Source organism: Sphaeramia orbicularis, chromosome 18 (assembly GCF_902148855.1).
Source record: "Sphaeramia orbicularis chromosome 18, fSphaOr1.1, whole genome shotgun sequence".
NCBI classification, from domain to species: Eukaryota; Metazoa; Chordata; class Actinopteri; order Kurtiformes; family Apogonidae; genus Sphaeramia; species Sphaeramia orbicularis.
Genome location: NC_043974.1, coordinates 31,757,878 through 31,777,249, shown reverse-complemented (window position 1 = coordinate 31,777,249; position 19,372 = coordinate 31,757,878). Strand labels below are relative to the sequence as shown.

The 19,372-nt window shown below is 36.8% G+C and overlaps 2 protein-coding genes across 3 annotated transcripts in view; one reads left to right on the top strand and one right to left on the bottom strand.

Annotated features, from left to right (window-relative positions):
* The first annotated feature begins 3,867 nt into the window (after window positions 1-3,867).
* LOC115438391 (olfactory receptor 2A25) lies at window positions 3,868-11,118 on the top strand. Of its 2 annotated transcripts, none has more exons than XM_030161984.1 (2): window positions 3,868-5,029; window positions 9,817-11,118. In XM_030161984.1, the coding sequence occupies exons 1-2, from the start codon at window positions 4,074-4,076 to the stop codon at window positions 9,968-9,970; spliced, it is 1,110 nt and encodes a 369-aa protein (XP_030017844.1). In that variant the 5' UTR covers window positions 3,868-4,073; the 3' UTR covers window positions 9,971-11,118. The 2 variants fall into 2 exon arrangements, with proteins under 2 accessions (XP_030017844.1, XP_030017845.1); XM_030161985.1 differs by having other exon boundaries at window positions 3,872-5,029; window positions 9,820-11,118.
* Window positions 11,119-13,264: 2,146 nt separating this feature from the next.
* Window positions 13,265-19,372, bottom strand: part of acadvl (acyl-CoA dehydrogenase very long chain) — a 32,525-nt gene continuing 26,417 nt past the window's right edge. The window contains 5 exon segments of the mRNA XM_030161989.1: window positions 13,265-14,596; window positions 17,819-17,894; window positions 18,049-18,086; window positions 18,088-18,118; window positions 18,203-18,279. Of these exon segments, the coding sequence (XP_030017849.1) occupies window positions 14,171-14,596; window positions 17,819-17,894; window positions 18,049-18,086; window positions 18,088-18,118; window positions 18,203-18,279 (648 nt within the window). The 3' untranslated portion in view covers window positions 13,265-14,170.

The window sequence follows — 19,372 nt, the reverse complement described above, 5'->3', positions numbered from 1 at the left end:
CTCTTTGATTTATTGCAAAGAACATTAAATTCTGATATCCTTTAACAATATAATGTCAATAACATGAACAAATATGAACAACCTGGAATGTCTAAAGAAAAATAAGTGCAATTTTAACAATATTCTGCCTGTTTTGTGCCTTGGTAGATCTGATCTGTAATGCACATATAGAAATCATAAGTTGAGGCATAATATTGATAAAATTGTACTTGTTTTTCTTCCAAAATTTCAGATTTTTCAGGGTTTTCACATCTTTTTTGTTTTGGATACATATAGTTTCAACATTTAATGTTATTTTTTGCACTAAAAAATTTGGAGTTGTCATTATTTATAGGTTATTCTGTTATTATTTTACTGGTCCGGCCCACTGAAGATCAACTTGGGCTGAATATGGCCCCTGAAAGAAAATGAGTTTGACACCCCTGCTCTATAATAATACTAAAGATACCTTACTGTAGTTTGGGTAAAATGACACAGGCTTTTTCACTGTAATATTTTTAAGTAAAAAGAGTCACACAAGTCCAGTTCAGCTAAATTAGAGTATCATCATACTTAGGTTATTAGCCGACAATGAATAGAAAACTAAAGGATGAATTAATCAGATAATTTAAGTAGTAATTCTGGTGTTATAGAGCAGTGGTGCAGCTAAAAAGGGAAGTTTTAGGTCTCATCAGGGCACAAACATAAAAAAATTCTGCTATTTTTTTCCTCTACTGTCTCTGTTACAGGTTGTTTAGTCTTTTTACATCTTACACATTACATTCATCCTGTTACATGTTTTATTTTCTTAACATTTGCAGTGTATGTTTCTCCTTTATCAGTTGAGTCATAATCAATAAAATCTGTCTTTTTTGACCTTGATATACAAAAAAAAGTGGAGATAAGCCTCTACAAAGTAACAATTAATTAAAACTTATGGTGGAAAATAAATTGACAAATACTTACCCCATTCAAGTCAGTAGGTGGAGGTGAATACATTTATAAACAATGCAGCATAAACTCTTATTTTATTTAACAAAATGAATTCACATATCAAATAATTGCTGTATATTTTCTTCTATCAGTAAAAAAAAAAACAGCCTGTGATCCATTTAGGGAAACAGTTTTAGTGCAGTAACCTGGGTCATAACCTGCTTGAGTGAAGTAATTATTGCAAATACTGAAGTTTTAATTAAACTGTAATTTTTAACAAAACAGGGTTTAAAAAACAAAACAAAAAACATAGCTATTGCGCCACTGTGAGGCTGGAGGATGTCATTACACTTGAATAGAAAACATTATTATTCAAATTCTTTCTTCCCTTAAACAATTGTCAACTAAGTCCATAATCATGGATCTGTTGACATATTCTTATTTAGTCCTGAATTAATGATGAATAATTCTAGCACATTTTACGTCACTTAAGGAAACCGCATTAAATTTGGGCTAAAAAGGAGTCATATCTGGTTAATTCTCTGACATGGGGAAAGTAATTTGGCCTGATGGTGGTGCCAGAGGAAAGGAAATGATATGGGGGTGAATTAAAACAAAACGTACAGTTGGTATTTAATAGAACTGTTTGTGCTTGACATTTACAGTAATTAAGTCAAAAGTCTCTTCATATCTGCATTTTCTTTAAGTTTGTGGAAAACAGAGGCGTGTCCTCCAAGAAAGTTTATAGTTTCCAATAAATAATATGTAATTTTAGATCATTTTGGATAATTATTAAACCACACCTGCATGAAAAGCATAAAAAACATAAAACATGGTTAAAAAAAAAAAAAAAAAAAAAGTCTTGAATAAGGTGAATTATTGTCAAACATATGGTCCGGATGCTTCCAAAAGGTCCAATCCTACCTGTGGAATGAATATGTGAAATGCAAACACTACACTGAAGGTATTAATAATCAAGGATGTTAAACTCATTTTAGTTCAGGGGTCAAATACAGACCAATATGATCTCAAGTAAAATAACAGCATAATAACCTATAGATAATCAAAACTCCAAATTTTGTCCTTCTTTTAATGCAGTGGTTCTCAGTCGTTTTCTGTGGGGTCCCACTTTGGAGGACGAAATATCTCCAGCCCCCCTCAACCCCAACAACATTGTAACAGTGGTGCAATTATAACTTATTGACAAAAACATCAATATCGTTTGAATAATTTTTGCTTTTCCTTGAATAATTTGTTGTTCAGATTAAAAATAACTTAGATTTTTGCTTGAATAATACAAATAAACTCAACGAGACTGCTCCCTGAGACAATATTTTCTAAATAAAAATAAGAAATGCACAATTATCTTATAGCTTTGACAATAAAGTTATTTGTTTTTTGATCATCAAACAAATTTTGGTAACAAAGATTAACATTTTCACAATATCAGTGGCTGCAATGAGCTCGTTTACATTGCACATTTCAGAACATTAAAGTGCAAACAGTACAAACTGTGCAAAAACAGAAACATTGCGCATTTTTCTCTTCCAGTCCAATCCTTGTCCATTGTCCAAACCTAAACTCTTTGTCTAGTCTAGTGACAGATCACCATGGCAGTAGATTTGTTTGTTGTACATCCTTAAAATGAGTCCAGGGTGCTCCACCGCTAAAACATTAGTTCCACCTACTACATGTTCTAACCTGAAGAAAAACAAAAAACAAAACAAAAAAACACACACCCAGGAGAGATCCCATGACCCCCTAGGGGACCCACCCCACAGTTTGAGAAACGCTGGTTTAATATGAAAAAAGTACCATTACATTATGAAAAAGTTTACAATGACAAACTATCCTTTCATAATGAAATGTGAAAAACCCGAACAAATATGAACAAACTGAAATGTCTGAAGAAAAATAAATGTAATTTTAACAATATTATGTCTGTTACTAAATGTTTGTGGATCCACTGTGAGCTGTAATAATAAGCTGAGACATAATATGGTTGAAATTGCACTTATTCTATTTAAGACATTTCAGGTTGTTCATTTTCATAATGTCATTGTACTTTTTTGCACCAAAACAACACCCCTGCAAATCTTTCTAAGATTTATGTGCACCATTTAAACTTTTGACAGTAATATTTAAATCTGACTGGACCCTGTCGGTACTGCATGTCACTGATCTCCATCTACAGAAGTGTAAAAAAGTTTTCAGACACCCTTAAAATTTTATACAACTTTAAATATTATGAAATATTTGAATAAAAATCTTTTTGTGTTTCCAAAAGTGTGGCTGCATCAGACAGACACAAATGCATTTTTACCTCCACCAAGGAGGTTATGTCTTTGTTGGCGTTGGTTTGTCTGTCTGTCTGTGTGCAAGATAACTCAAAAAGTTATGGACGGATTTGGATGAAAATTTCAGGAAATGTTGATACTGGCACAAGGAACAAATGATTAAATTTTGGTGGTGATCGGGGTGGGGGGGCCATGGGGGCCTACTGATCTGCCTTGGCGAAGGTCTGCACTCTCTGACTGCTTTTCCAGAAAAGACAGCACAGACCTCTGCCAAGGCAGATCAGTGGGCCCTCATGCCCCCCACCCCACCCCACCCCGATCACCACCAAAATGTAATCATTTGTTCCTTGTGCCAGTATCAACATTTCCTGAAATTTTCATCCAAATCCAGGACACTGATCTGCCTTGGCAGAGGTCTGCGCTCTCCAAGTGCTTCTAGCTTGTTTATTGTTACCAAGAAAAAATAACCAAACTAAATTCTTGACAGTTTCAACATGTCATGTGATTCATTATCTTGTTGAAACATCCAGTTTTGACTCTGATGGAACAGAGCATGCGCAGAAGGAGCCATGTGCGTTTGGAGAATGGAGTTCAATGACCCAACACCGATGCTTAATTAAACATACAAATGCACTAGGTGAACTCAAACTTTTTTTCTACCAGTGTAACTGAAGCCTCTTGATCCAACTGTGGATGAGGGTTGTCTCTGAAATGTGACAGTTGTGACGTCACACACCAGTCCCCTCAGCTCAGCTCAGTTCACACTCATTCCTCCATGAGGCGGCGCAGACGCAGGATCATGAGGTGCGTAAACTGGTCTGGGCTCCTCTTCCATCCTCATCATCCTCATTTTCCGGTCGAGGAATGATGTCCAACAACAGCTCGGCCGTGGTGGGGGACGTGGTAGACGTGGGGGACTACACCTGCGTGCGTTTCTACGTGTCCACCGTGTCCTTCTCGGTGCTGCTCTTCTTCAACCTCATCATCAACTGGACCATCGTGCGCGAGGAGAGTCTACGGACCCACGCGCGCTTCGTGCTGGTCTTCCACCTGCTGGTGTCCGCCCTCGTGCACCTGGGCACGAGCAGCGTCTTCTACTACCAGATCCACCGGAAGGCGCACCCGGGTCGGTCCGTGTGTCTGCTCATGATCACGGTGCTGATCAGCAGCGCGTCCAACATCCTCCTGACGCTCACGGTGATGGCGCTGGACCGCTACTGCGCCGTGTGCCACCCCATGCGCTACACGGCGTCGTGCACTTCGGGGCTGTGGCCGTGGATGCTGGGGGTGCTCACCTGGATGGTGGCCCTGCTCATCCCCCTCAGCCTGCCGGACTCCCACCAGCCCTGGACGGGCTCCCACTCTGGGGAATGCGGCCCGGAGCAGCTGCGTAAAGGCCAGCTGCAGAAGGTTGTGTTCCTGTCCCTGTGCACCCTGGTCATCCTCTACAGCTACATCCGCATCCTCATGGAGGGACGCCGCCTAGGGGTGCTCAACAGGCGGAACCGGGCCGGGTGCAGGACCATCGCCCTCCACGGAAGCCAGCTGGCGGTCTACCTCCTGCCCAACTTCGTCAACTATTTCCTGACGGTTCTGTCCAAACGGCACCAGATCCAGCCGCAGACCAAGGAGCTGTCGGCCGTGGTCATATTTGCGTTTTTCAGCTTGGCGCAGTGCATTGCGCCAGTTGTTTACGGTTTGCGTAAAGAGGAACTCCTGGTGCAGCTGAGTCACAGGTTCCCCTGCTGCGCCACATACCTGAAGAGTGTACTGGGATGGACTGTGCACGCAAAGTGGACTCAGAACCAGCACAAATCCAGGTACAGCCCCAATGATTCTGTTCAACCAACTCTGTCACAGTCTGTTGGATCAGGGTTCAGGTTCAGGTTTAGGTTTCTTTATTTAGACTCTAGGGCAGGGGTGTCAAACTCATTTTCTTCCAGGGGCCACATTCAGCCCAATTTAATCTGAAGTGGGCCAGACCAGTAAAATAATAGCATGATAGCCAATAAATAATGACAACTCCAAATGGTTTTACTGCAAAAAATAACATTCAGTTATGCCAATATGTACATTTAAAAACTATCCTAACAAAAAGGAAGTGAATAACCTGGGGGAAAAAAATGGAATTTGTTAAGAAATACAAGTACAATTTTATCAATATTACGACTTATCATTCATACATATGCATTATAGGTCAGACCTACAAAGGCACAAAACATTTAGTAACAGGCAGAATATTGTTAAAATTGCACTTTTCTTCAGACATTTCAGGTTGTTCATATTTGTTCAAGTTATTCATATTTTAAAGGATAGTTTCTTAATGTAAACATTTTCATAATTGAATGTTTTTTGCAAAGAGAAAAAATTGGTGTTGTCATTATTATAGGTTATTATGATATTATTTATGAGTTTGATGCCCTAACTTGCACTTCACAAATTCATCCCACGGGCTGCATTGGAACCTTTGGTGGGCCGGTTTTGGCCCCCGGGCTGCACGTTGGACACCTGTGCTGTAGGGAGATTTGTTTTTCCTTTAGATGATGATGAAATCCTTTTGACACTTCTCAAAACACTATGACCTGTAACATGAAACTAAGACATGAGTCGACTACAGACATGATACAATAACAGTTCTCCAAATTCCACCAGGACAAAAAAGGTAAAAGAAAGATGGGTCAGCACCAGGATGACTGTAAAAGAGAAAGATAAAAAATAAACCTCTGGATGAAGACCAAGGTTGAAAGAAGTTTGAAGAACTTAAAAACCAAAGAGAAGTTTAAAATCAACTAAAAAGAAGTGTAAAACCAACTGAGAGGTTGAAAACCAAATACAAAGAAGTTAAAAACCCAATAAAAAGAAGTTTAGAATCATCTAAAAAGTTTAAAACCGACTGAGAAGTTGAACACCCAATTAAAATAAATTTAAAACCAACTAAAAAGAAGTTTAAACCCACTAAAAAGTTTAAAACTTACTAAAGATAAGTTTAAAAGTGACTAAAAAGAAGTATAAAACTAAAAAAAAAAACTAGTTAAAAACTCAGTCAATATCTACATAAACACAAAATGAATTTGTAAGTAAGCAAATAAATATATGTGGAATATATTAAAAGTTTTCACATCAGTCAGAATTCATCACTAATCACTGTTTCTTTCTCGTTTTAAAGCTGGTTTTTAGTCCTGAGTCAAAGTTGATAGTTACCTCCGCCAAGGAGGTTATGTTTTTGCCAGGGTTTGTTTGTTTGTTTGTCTGTCTGTCTGTTTGTCTGTCCGTTAGTGTGCAACATAACTCAAAAAGTTATGGACAGATTTGGATGAAATTTTCAGGGTTTGTTGGAAATGGGATGAGGAAGAAATGATTAAATTTTGGTGGTGATCGGGGGTGGGGGGGCCCACGGGGGTGGGGGGGCACTGATCGTTACTGTGCAACATAACTCAAAAAGTTATGGACAGATTTGGATGAAATTTTCAGGGTTTGTTGGAAATGGGATGAGGAAGAAATGATTAAATTTTGATGGTGATCGGGGGTGGGGGGGCCCACGGGGGTGGGGGGGCACTGATCAGCCTTGGCGGAGGTCTGCGCTCTCCGAGTGCTTCTAGTTATATGATATTTTAAATCTGGAACATTCAGATCAATGATAATGATCAGATATTGGTTCAATATCTAAACATGCAGCAGTGAAATTAAGCAAAACAACAAAACATTTAGTTCTAACTCTTTGTATATTATATATATTGAATATTATTGTAATGATTTTAATCCCAATATAGAAATACTAAGTGATAATAATCATAAGTAGATATACAACTATTACATTCTAAAAAATACTTAAATCCAAGTATTTTAAGGTATTGGTTCTGAGCTGAGTGTGTTAAATGTGGACTCATTTAGTGACAGTGGATGTTTCAGTCATATTAATGGTAAAATGTGAGTAAATCAGTTTGTTCTAAAACAGGCTGAACCTTCACATAGTTGATCAGATTTAGTCATGTTTGTAAATTTCTTGTCATCTTCTGACATCTCCTGGACTAGTGATGAGTTTTTACCCACTGACATCATATGATATGTTCATGGGTGGAAAGTTCTACTCACTGAGTTTTTTCGAGTTTTCACTGTGGTTAAAAACCTATTAAAGGATGAAATGTGTCGACCTATATACAGAACCACAGGAAGCCCTCATTGTTCACTTCAGCAGAGGAACTAATTAAACTACAAGTCCAAGTTCTCCATTCAATACCTTAAGTTAACGATCAGCAAAACAAATCCTATATGGTTTTAAAGAGTTTATGTAGCTTAAAATGCTTTCATTCACTTTAATCTGAAAAGTAACTCCAGCTGTTCGACCCTGGAACAATATTTACCTCTGACATGTAGTGAAAAATAAGTATAAAGTAGTAAAATGAAACTATACTAGTATATTAGCAGTATTCTTTATATTCATTTTAATGCCTGGTACCACTAAAGGTACATTTGTTTGGACAAATATAATGATAACAACAAAAATAGCTCATAAGAGTTTAATTTCAGAGCTGATATCTATCAATTTTCCATGTTTTCTTGATAATAACCAAAATCACTTCAGTTCTTACATCAATATCTATGGCATTGTACTGACAAAAACAGTGCTTTTAGGAATTCCATGTTTTCTTTTCTGTCTGTTTTAGTCATGATATACACAGGAGTTAGTACTTGATTACATAACCATTATTTTTGATGACTTTTGATGGTCTAATAATTTTTTCCATGACTGCATATTAGTACCTCAGATTTGTAATTGAATGAAAGTATTGTTCCGTTCCATCACTTCCCATTCGTTTTATTCTGAATGTTTTAACTCCAGATTTATTCACTTTTCTGTGATTAACTTGTTGTATCTTTTGCTTTTTTCTTCATCTTGTTTCGTCATTTTCCTCTTTGACACCACAGAGAGTGTCTGGTTTCCTCAACCTTCACTCAGGACCAAAAACCAGCATTCAACCCCTAAAGACCTAGAAATATTTTAGATCGATAGATATTTGAGACTTCCAAATTTCTCTCCACATTTGTCATTTCTGAAGCGATTTATTGCCATGTTATACCATGAATTTTTCAGTGAAAATCATGTATTTTCCTTTATTTAATTTACTGACAATGTAGATGTTCACAAAAGCTCAGAGGTTATTATGTCAAAACTGAGAAAACTCAAGAAAAAGGGACTTTTTCAGGAAAATATATCATTAACTGGACATAATTTGTCCAACTCCATGGGTTTTACTGGTGAATTATTGCTGTAGATGACAGTGTTTCTACGTTCACTACGGAGCCTCTGAACATCCAAATGGGTCATATCTGATGACCATGAAAAGATGACAAACTGCATTTGACACCAATTATTCACATGTAATGATAGGATTAGTGGATCAGACATTATTGAACACTTTAGATCAGTAGATGATTTTCAATGTTGGCTTAATGTAAAGGACATAACTTGGTATTTATTGTGATAATTGCCAACTACACAGTTTTATTTCATGTGCTGAGACTTTTCGCAACATTTTGCCAGTTATACGTACATTTCACTTTCTCATGGCTACGAGCTGATAAATATTCTTAGCAAAACGCGATCAGCTTAGTTTGCAACTTTAACACACATCACCTATTTACTCAAATTAAGCTAACATTTTTGTGGTTTTACAGAAAATATAAAGTTAAAAGTGGTGTTGTCAACTGTGCTAGCTATAACCGTAAGCTAACGAGCATCTTTAAGATAATACACAGCCAGAGCGGACACAGGTTTTCAGTAGTGACATAGAAATGCAGTTTTTATACATTAAAGGTTCAATATATACGTTTATGTTATTGAGCTCGGAGCAGGTTGTTTGTTGACATTAGCTAACTCAGTTTCTCAACTAATATTTACCTCCGCCAAGGAGGTTATGTTTTTGCCAGGGTTTGTTTGTTTGTTTGTTTGTTTGTCTGTCTGTTTGTTTGTCTGTCCGTTAGTGTGCAACATAACTCAAAAAGTTATGGACAGATTTGGATGAAATTTTCAGGGTTTGTTGGAAATGGGATGAGGAAAAATGATTAAATTTTGGTGGTGATCGGGGGTGGGTGGGGGGGCCACAGGGGGGGCCACTGATCAGCCTTGGCGGAGGTCTGCGCTCTCCGAGTGCTTCTAGTTATTGCTGTAACATGCTTGGGTTCATGCCTCAGAACTTTAACTTTTATTTCTAAGTTTGGCTGCAGTACTTTTACTGAAACTACCTTGACTAGTTCTACTTCTCCAAATGAAAACATTGAATAATTTTGCATTTTTTTTATAGACTACGAGAAGTAAAAGAACAAACAGAGATGACATGAATTACCGTAAATGAGAACAGAAAATGCATGTATATGGTGCAGTGTCAGGCTGCATTGTAATGAGTTTATTTGCATGCATTTCTAAATTACTAAGAGCAGTACTTACACTTTTACTAACTGACTAATTGACATGGTTGTTGCTCTAGTTTGAGAATAGAACCAGTGCTGAAACAGGACTTTCCTTCATGTGTTGTGGAACTTTCAGTGAGTCGTTACGTAATACAAGTGGCAAATGAGGTGAACTAATTTTTTTTTTCTCTCTCTTCTGCAGGGAGCGAACGCTGACGGCTCAGACCATCATCTCCTTAGAGGTCCCTCAGGTCCCAAATGAAGAGGAGGAGGAAGAAGAGGAGGAAACTGGTCGGGTCATGAGTTCCTCACATGATTCACAGTCATGTCAAGGCGATATGGACGATGTGTGATGAGGAAAAACTGGGTCAGCAGGAGCATTTGGGTCAGGTCGGACAGGAACCACCGAGACTGTTTACACCCGAATGTGAAACCCTGTCACATGAGGATGTTTCCATTTTGCTCTAATTTTGACTTGGAATATATTTCAGCAGTGAGAGACTGTTTGGCTTCAGGTCGATTCTTTCCTGGATTTTCCTGGCTGGTCCAGGATTAAGTCTCCTCTGGCTTGGATTCTACAGACATTCATACGTTATGGATTAAGAACCTGGAAATGAGGATATAATTTAACTTATATGTGGATGCACACTGCTGACTGACAACCAAACAGCTTAAAACCAAAAATAACATTCATTAAGTGAGCTTAACCCTCAAGGGGTCTCCTGACTTTACTGTATTTATATTTTTTTGTACTTCATATTCTAGCAGTTCACAACAAAACTCAAGCCATTAAAGCACCAGTTTTACTTTTTTTATAAGAATGGATGAATTTACTCTGGAATTTTGGGTGTTTTTAAAGTAAACTCAGAACTGACACAAGTTTGTAGAAACGTGTGCCAAGATATTTTAGGTAATCCAAATGAATTCAGCTCAACTCAGGTCTTTATTGTCCCTCATGGGTAAAACATATTTTGCAGAAACATGGACACAACAAGAAGGACATTAAACACTAGAATAAAACATATGACTGTTAAATGATCCATTAGAAAAGATTTGAGTGCAGCAAAGCTTTGAAAATAAGGATCAAATACAAATCTGACTTTACCTGAGCAGTTAACAGATATTTATTGCCTCAACCATCCCAGTGTTTTAAGAAACAAAACGCTGGGAATTAAAGCTACAGAACGTCATAGGTGTTTCCATATGCTCTGAATATCCAAACAACTCAGTAGTGAAATCACTGAAATGCTGAGAATCTCTACTGAGTGCTTCTGAAATATGAAATATTTCAGAACTTTATCTCAGGTTTAACTAGGTTTGGCTGGGTTATTATAGATAAATAATCATCTATAAAGCAGCATCACCAATCCCCGACCCCATAATATTCAACATTAAATGACAAAAAGAAAAATGTCACTGCAACACTTGTCTATGGTTCTGTTTAAAAGGGTCTTTCTGCATGTTTTGGAAGCAATTTTATTAAACTTTATGTATGAAATGACATCCTATATTTTCATGTCACTACACAAACATTGGTTTTATTTCATATTTCATGTGGCTGATTTTAGCCATAGCTCGATAGTTTTGGTGTCATGGCTACACAAACATATGATTTTAGTGTCAATATGTTCAATGAGCTGTAATTCCAAATAACATGACCACTTTCTGCAGACTGCGTATTTTATTTGGTGTTTTGTAGACAGTGTAGTGTTTGTGTATAATATGCAGCTAGCTAGCCAAGTGCTAACCAGCCTCAGAGATCAGCTAAAATTATTATAACTGAAAAGGTTACAAGCAAAACTCATCATTTCACCTTAAAGCTATATTTAAAAAAAAGTCTTAAGTTTTATTCCATGTGCTGAGGCTTATTTTCACAACATTTAGCCAGTTATACGTACGCTTCACTTTCTCATGGCTACAAGCTGATAAATATTCTTAACAAAATGTGATCAAATTAGTTTGCAATTATTACACACATCGACTATTTATTCAGATGAAGCTAACATTTTTGTGGTTTTGCAGAAAATACAGGTTAAAAGCAGTGTTATCACCTGTGCTAGCTAAAACTATAAGCTAACTAGCATTTTTAAGATAATACACAGCCAGAGCGGGCACAAGTTTTCAGTATTGACATAACAATGCAGTTTTTTTACATTAAAGGTTCAATATATAAGTTTGTGTTATGGAACTCGGAGCAGGTTGTTTGTTGATGTTAGCTAACTGAGTTTCTCAGTTAACAACGGTCTCTTTCTTTCATGAAGGCTCCAATAATTGTTCTCAGCTTCAGTGTCTGTGTTCTGCTCCTCTACAGCAGCTACATTAGCTGTTAGCTAACGACATGAAAACAATAAGCTCCCTGCACAAAATTGTCCAAGTGTACTGATTCTCAAAGATTATTTTGCGTTTCAATGGACAGACAGAAGATTTAAAATCAATTGCCTTTTGTTTCTTGGACGGTTGTTCTAAAATTCAAAATATAACTTTGGTCCAGTCTGGAGTGAATTTGTGCAATGCAAAAATTACACACATAGTAACAGTCAAGGATGTTAAAATCATTTTAATTCAGGAGCCTCACACAGAATAATATGATCTCAAGTGCCAGTAAAAGACTATTATAATAATCTATAAATATTGACAACTCCAAATTTTTTCTCTGGTTTTGTGTAAAAAAAAAACTAAAACAACATGTGAAGGTTGACATTTACAACCTATCCTTTTGGAAAAAATGTGAATAACCTGAACAGATATGAACAATCTGTAACGTCTTAAGAGTACAATTTTAATAATATTCTGCCTTTTACTAAATGTTGTGTCTTTGTAGATCCACTGTGATCTGTAAGTTGTAATGCACCTGTATTAATGATGAACTGAGACGTAATATACTAAATAAAACTGCCCTTTTTTTTCAGTGTTCATGGTTGTTATTCACATTTTCATCATTTGACTTTTTTGCAGTATAACAAAGAGAAAACCTGAACAACCTGAAGTTTCTTTAGAAAAATGAGTGCAACTTTTACAATATTATGTCTCAGTTTATCATTTTCAGATGCGCATTACAACTTACAGATCAAAGTGGGTCTACAAGTACACAAAACATTTAATAACAGGCAGAATATTGTTAAAATTTTAGAGCTTGAAACGTGGAATTGACATTATTTATAGGTTATTATGTTTTTATTTTACTGGTCCAACCCACTTGAGATAAAGTTGAGCTGTATGTGGCCCCTGAACTAAAATCAGTGTACATATGTATTTATATCTTGTGGATATTAAAATAAGTTTGGGTTAAAACATCCTCATTTTGCTTGAATGTATCCTTATCTGATCAAGGAGTATCAATAACCAAACGGCTCATAGTCGAAGTCGTCCGTTAATTTGAGGGGAATTTTCAGTGTTTTAACCACAGCCACTTTCAGCATCACCCCCACAGTGGCATTGCTCATCTAAAGCAGTGTGGACGGGCAGGAAGGGGCTCCTGTTTTTATATTTACACCAGCAACTGTGGCGCCGAGGAGTCGAGGTGATTACTGGCATCTCTGGCGGCAGTGCCATGCCATGGAAGAGGCGCTGCAGAAGTGAAACTAAATGTTTATCACAGAGACAAGAAACAGGAAGTGAGTTTGACAGAAATAATGCTGCGATGGGGCTTATTTTTTTTGCTGACGTTTATTTGTTTTTCTATAGGTTACAAAAGCAAAAAGACAGAGAAAAGTGATGTAATTGAGCCTATAACAGCTACATTCACAGGTTATTGAGAATGTGGACTTAAAGGCAACAGATGCACTGCAACTCAGGCAAGAAACACAAACAAGTGATGGAAATAAATTAAAAACGCGATATGTTTTCGCTGGCACTCGCTAGTCAGAGACGTGGACAGTGTTTTGTTACTGAGGTAATAAAATCTGAACAAATACTGGACTCAAAACAACTGAGACATGTTTTGGGGATTAAAAAAAAAAAAGGACACAATTATATCATCTGTTATTATCTGCACATTATAGGTCGGGAATATAATTCACAGAAGAACCACCAACACCTTTAAATGATCCACTACAGATTAAAAACACTCGTAATATCATGACTTTAAGATAAACTCTATGTACAATAAGTCTGTCTGAACGGCATCTAAGGCAAAGGTTTCCTCCTGACGTTAATGTTTGTGTGATGAGCACCGAGTGAATTTAACATGCACAAAGGCAGTGAGTACATCCAAAGCACTGAATATATACATTACCGTAATCATCTCCAAAAAAAAAAAAACCCCAATCAAGCAGGGTTAAGTGTACAAGCTAAAAGATAAACTGCTTTTTCAGTCTAAAAATCATCTTGAACTTACATTACCAAACCTCTTGTTTCAAAGTTGCATTGATATTGTTGACTTTATGCTCGGTGGAGAAATTAAAGGAAGAAACAAGGAGAAAAATCTGCATTTCTTATAAATGTTGTACCAGATAGGAAGTCAGTTCATCAGATGCAGCCGCGATAGATGTAAAGATGCATTTCAAGTGCGAAGGTTTCAACCAAATATTTTACATCGTCTTCACCACTGGGCATCATTTGTGGTTTTCACAATTTTTCTTTGTGATGATTCGAGCCATGTGGTAATGAAGGTTAAATAAAGAACGAATGAATAAATACGAGGGGGAAGTAAAAGCACAAACTGATACAATCGAGATAACGCGGTGAGATGAACATGGCGATTTCATAGTAAAACGCTTCATCACCAAGTTGAATGCAACTCGTTTCCTGATCTGATCAAGATGTTCCTTGGCATAAATGAACTTGGCCACAGAAGAAGAAGAAGTGGAAATAAAGAAGAAAAATTGGTGAGGGGGGGGGTTTAGAAGCCGAGGGGGGTGAGGAGCGACCACGCCTCCGTTCTCCACCACGGCTGAGGAGATGGTCTTCAGGTTCTTGAAGACCTGTCTGGTTTGGCCTGAATGCAGACTCTTGACGTCTCTCATGACACGATCGTAGGCCTGGGGGGGTGGAAGGACATGGAGGTCAGAGCTGGGGGGGTGGGGGGTGCTTCTTAATTTTTTTTTTTTTTTTGATCAATGTATTTTTATTAAGCCTTTCAAACACACAAAAAGTAAGACAAACACTGAAACATATAGCAGAGGTATAAGACATCACATAAAAAATAAATAAATAAAAATTAAAGAGTTCCTCTATGTACCCAGTCACTTTGACCCATTGATCCATTCAATGTGTATCTAATCTTTTTAATTTTAAGGAAAAAGATGACATCACATATCCATCTGCCAAAGGGAGAAAGAATGAGTCGCTGCACTAAAAGGGAGGAGTCGGCTATCCTACTATATAATACACGTTCTGTGTCCCATCGATGTTGCAGCACAGGAGGGCGTTTGTATGGATTTTCCTCAGCCTTCACAGGCCCGATCACTGCTGAACTCGCCAAATGAATAGAAACATTACTTGACCATCTACTAGGCACAATTTTATGTCCGTATTCAAATGTTGTGAGGTATGCTGGGTGATTTTAGCTTCTCTCTACTTTGAATTCTTCATCCCTGCCACCATACTCCATTTTCGGAAGTGGTTATGCTGCCGTTCATGAAATTTCTACTGCTAGCAAACGATGCTACAATGTGAAAGCTGCACTTACAATAATGTAGAGGCACTTCTCACACACAATGGCACCACGGGTACAATGCCACTAGTGCTATATAATTGTGGTCTTTGTAGAGTGAGATCTTCTAATGGTACGCCAAAAAGTCTGATAGAAGGGCAGGAGTCAATGGTCAGACCTCAAATTGCTGAATATGCTTCAAATATTGAAGACCAGAATGCAGTTAGATTTGAACATGACCAAGAAGTATGAAAGAGAGTAGCAGGCACTTCTTAATTTTTTGCTGTAACATCCAAGTCTGGACTGATCTAATGAGTTTAAGGGATGACTGCTACCGATAAACCCTGAGATACAGTAGATGTGTTTCCATTAAGCTGGCTTTAATTGCATTTTCAATTTGTGTAATAAAAAAAAAAAAAAAAAAGACACTTAATGGAAACAGTGATAGCTCAAAATATCATGAAAGAGGTTTCAATGCTCAAAAGATGTGGAAGAAATTGGTATGAATAAAAGTCACATCAGAATATTTCATATAGTAACATACAAGACAGTGACATTTACTGGATCAAAAAGTTAGGGACATTGTGTAAAACTGAGAAAATATACCATCGAACTCAAAAACCGTGGTCAGGAGAATTAACCTATATGTGCCTGTTTTTATTGAAGGGGAAACCACAATGTAAATTGAAACAGGATGCATGATTTGCATAAACCCACATTTGCAGTAGAACATAGATGTGTTTACTGGAAATATGGGTTTAAAACATATAACATCTGATATATTATCTATGCTCTACTGCAAATAAATGGGTTTATGAGATTTAATGAGTTTACACATCGCTTATTTAGTTTTTTTTTTTATTGTTTTGATGCGACTAATCAACCTAAATTATCTTGAGTAATTAAAATGGCCATCCTTCATTTATACATAAGCTTAATTCAATTGATGTAAAAATGCAAATTACAAGACAACAGAATAGGACCTTTTAACCTTTTATACAGTGTCTCAATCTTTTTTGAGTTATTTACTGTAATCAGTGCCTTTTACCATTTCACTTACCAACAGCTGGAAACAGTTTTTGTCGACTAATACTGAACTGAATTAAAAGGTGTAAAATATTGCAGGTTAAATGTCAGAGCTTTTCCATTTTCTTTGCGAGCCTCTTACCTGATGCATAAAAAATAAGTTTCTTATTTTCCAGTGAAGAGCTGCTGCAGCGACGCAGGGATAAAAATCAAGAGGTATTGTGATCGCTGCTCACAAATAGACGATGCAGGAGGAGGTCAAATAAAACCTCTGGACTGCTCACATGTCAGTTTACATCATGTCCAGAGTCTTTATACAAGGAGTGAAGACTTAAATAAAAGTTCACTTCATAACATCATAGAAACATTAATGCATCTAAGAAAAGAAAAACATCTGAAGAACAAAGACATCTCAGATAACCTCAAATATTTATTGACTCTGAGACAAACTGTCGACATTGCATTGTTTCGTAATGAGACGCAATGAGTAAAGTGTCTACTGCTGCCGGTGTTTCATGAATAAAGACTATTAAACTGTTAATGAGTCATTTGTCGGTTTATTATCCCCTAAACTGTGCTGATCATGACGCCCTCCAGACTGGCGCTGAGGACAAGTGAGATTTAGGCAGATCAGCACTGTTCAGTTGCACAATTCTTGCAAAAGAACAAGTTCCAAAGAAAGGTTTCTCTATTCTTTGTCATGATGCAGCAGAAATGCACAGACGGATGTTACCATTTCCTCGTATTGAAGAGCTTTATCTGTTTGAACCGATGTGAGAAGCAGATTTTACCAAAAACCTTTCAGTCCATCATTACAGACGGGTCAATGTAAGACTGTCCATTTTTAATCCAAGGTAAATGTCTTGAATAAACTCAGTGATTCAGTCTCCCTTCAGCATCTCTTCCCATCTTATTACTACTGTTAATTTACTGTCTCATGAGTTTTTTTGTGTAGCTTTTTTTCCCCATCTTTGTTGCATTGTGATGTCTTTGTCTGGTTACATCACTGACATCGCTTTCGCTTCGTTAGATCTTTTGCCGTTTTTCTCTCGATTGATTTTTTTCTCATTTTTGTCTCGTTTCATCTTTTACATCATTTTCGTTTTGTTGCATCATCCGTGTCTTGGTTTCTTTATGCAATTTTCATCTTGTTACAGCTTTTAGGTCATTTTTATCTTGTTGCATCTTTTAATAATAATAATGGATTTGATTTCTATCGCTCTTTTCCCGGCACTTAAAGCACTTTACATTATTGATCCATTATTCTTTCATTTTACTACATCTTCATCTTATCATTTACATCTGTTCATTTTGTGTCTTTTCCATGACCTCCATCTTGTCTTTCACACTGTTTTTGTCTTATGTCTTAAATGTCATTTTTTTTGTTGTAGATATATTGATCTTATATAAAAAAAAATCTCTAATTCTCCTCCAGTACATGAAATCTAAACCAAAAATGTAATGTTCAAAAAGTACAAAAGGTATTTATGTTGAACCATACGTATTAAACATAAAAAGTAAAGTCCAGATAGCTGTGAATCTGGAGTATTTGTGCAGTGCTTTGTATCTCAGTGCATCTTACCTCAGTGCACCAGGTTTCACACATCATCTTCTCATGCTGAGCTGATGGAAGGCCCTGACTCAGAGAGCGAGAAGCCCTGCAAAAAAAAAAAAAAAAAAAAAATCAAGAGGAAAATGTCACTTGAAGCAGCGTAGGACGACACGTGGAATAGAGGTCGACTATAAAGGCCAGGTCGAGTGTGTAGGAGAGTACGAGTGTTTATTTTTTTACTGTTTAGTTTGTGTTCGTACCTGGAAAGGACGACCACCATGGCGTACAGGTCGATGGCCACAGTCGGCCACTCTCTTCAGGACAAAACTGCTCATCTGCAACAACAAACGGGTGATTTAGTCCATGTCAAAGCCCCGATGGACACCGGAGACGACAGAGGGAGCAGACACATGCTTACCGATGATCTTCTTGCCGTGTTTGATCAGCAGCTCCTCGACGACTGTGCCGAACTGTTCAATGGCTTTAACCGTCTAAAGAGAAAACGTAACAGTTAAAAGAAGTCAACGCATACAACCACACACCTACTCACTCCATTCTAGATGCTATAAGTGAACAGAAGAGACAGGAAACATCTAAAACAGGCATGTAAAACTCATTTTAGTTTGAGCATTATATTGTTTAAATTGCACTTATTTTTCGTAAGAAATTTGACACTTTTCATGGTTGTTCAGGATTAATCTTTGTTTTAGTCCAAAACTGTAAAAGTAAGTTATGAAAATATTTACATTTACAAACTATCCTCACACAAAACAATGTGAATAACCTGAACCACCATGAAAAACCTGAAATTTATTAAGACAAAAAGTGCAGTTTTAACAAAATTTTTCTCAGTTTATGATTTACACATGTGCATTACTACTTACAAATAAACTAAATATGTAGCAATGGGCAGAATATTGTTTAAAATTTCAAATTTGGAATTTAGGGTTGTCAGTATTTTTTTTATTATGTTATTATTTTACTGGTCTGACCCACTTCAGATTATATTGTCTGTATGTGGAACCTGAACTAAACTGATTTTGACATCCTAGACCAGGGGTCTGCAACCTTTATTATCAAAAGAGCCAATCTGCCCCCTCTTCCACCAAAAAATATAGTCTGGAGCCGCAAAAAAAAAAAACCAGAGCTTATAAACCTTTAAAAGTTTTAATCTTTTTTTTTTACATTTTATCTGTTACAACCACTGAATACAGCAAACAGAAGTGCAGTGTAGAATGGATTCTGGAGTATGATTACTACAAAAAGTACACAGTAAAAGTAGTTGATAGTATTTGTGGTAATATTATATGAAGTACTAATACCAAAAATACCAAATTCACGAGGTACTTATTGGAAAAAATAATTTTATTCATCATTGAATTTAGTCTTAAAGCCTATTTCAAATTAAAAAAAAAAAAAACACTTTTGTAGCTTGGAATGGATTCTGGAGTATAATTACTCTAAAGTACACAGTAAAAGTAGTTCATAGTATTTGTGCTAATAGTATATGAAGTACTAATACCAAATATACCAAATTCATGAGGTACTAATTGGAAAAAATAATTTTATTCATCATTGAATTTA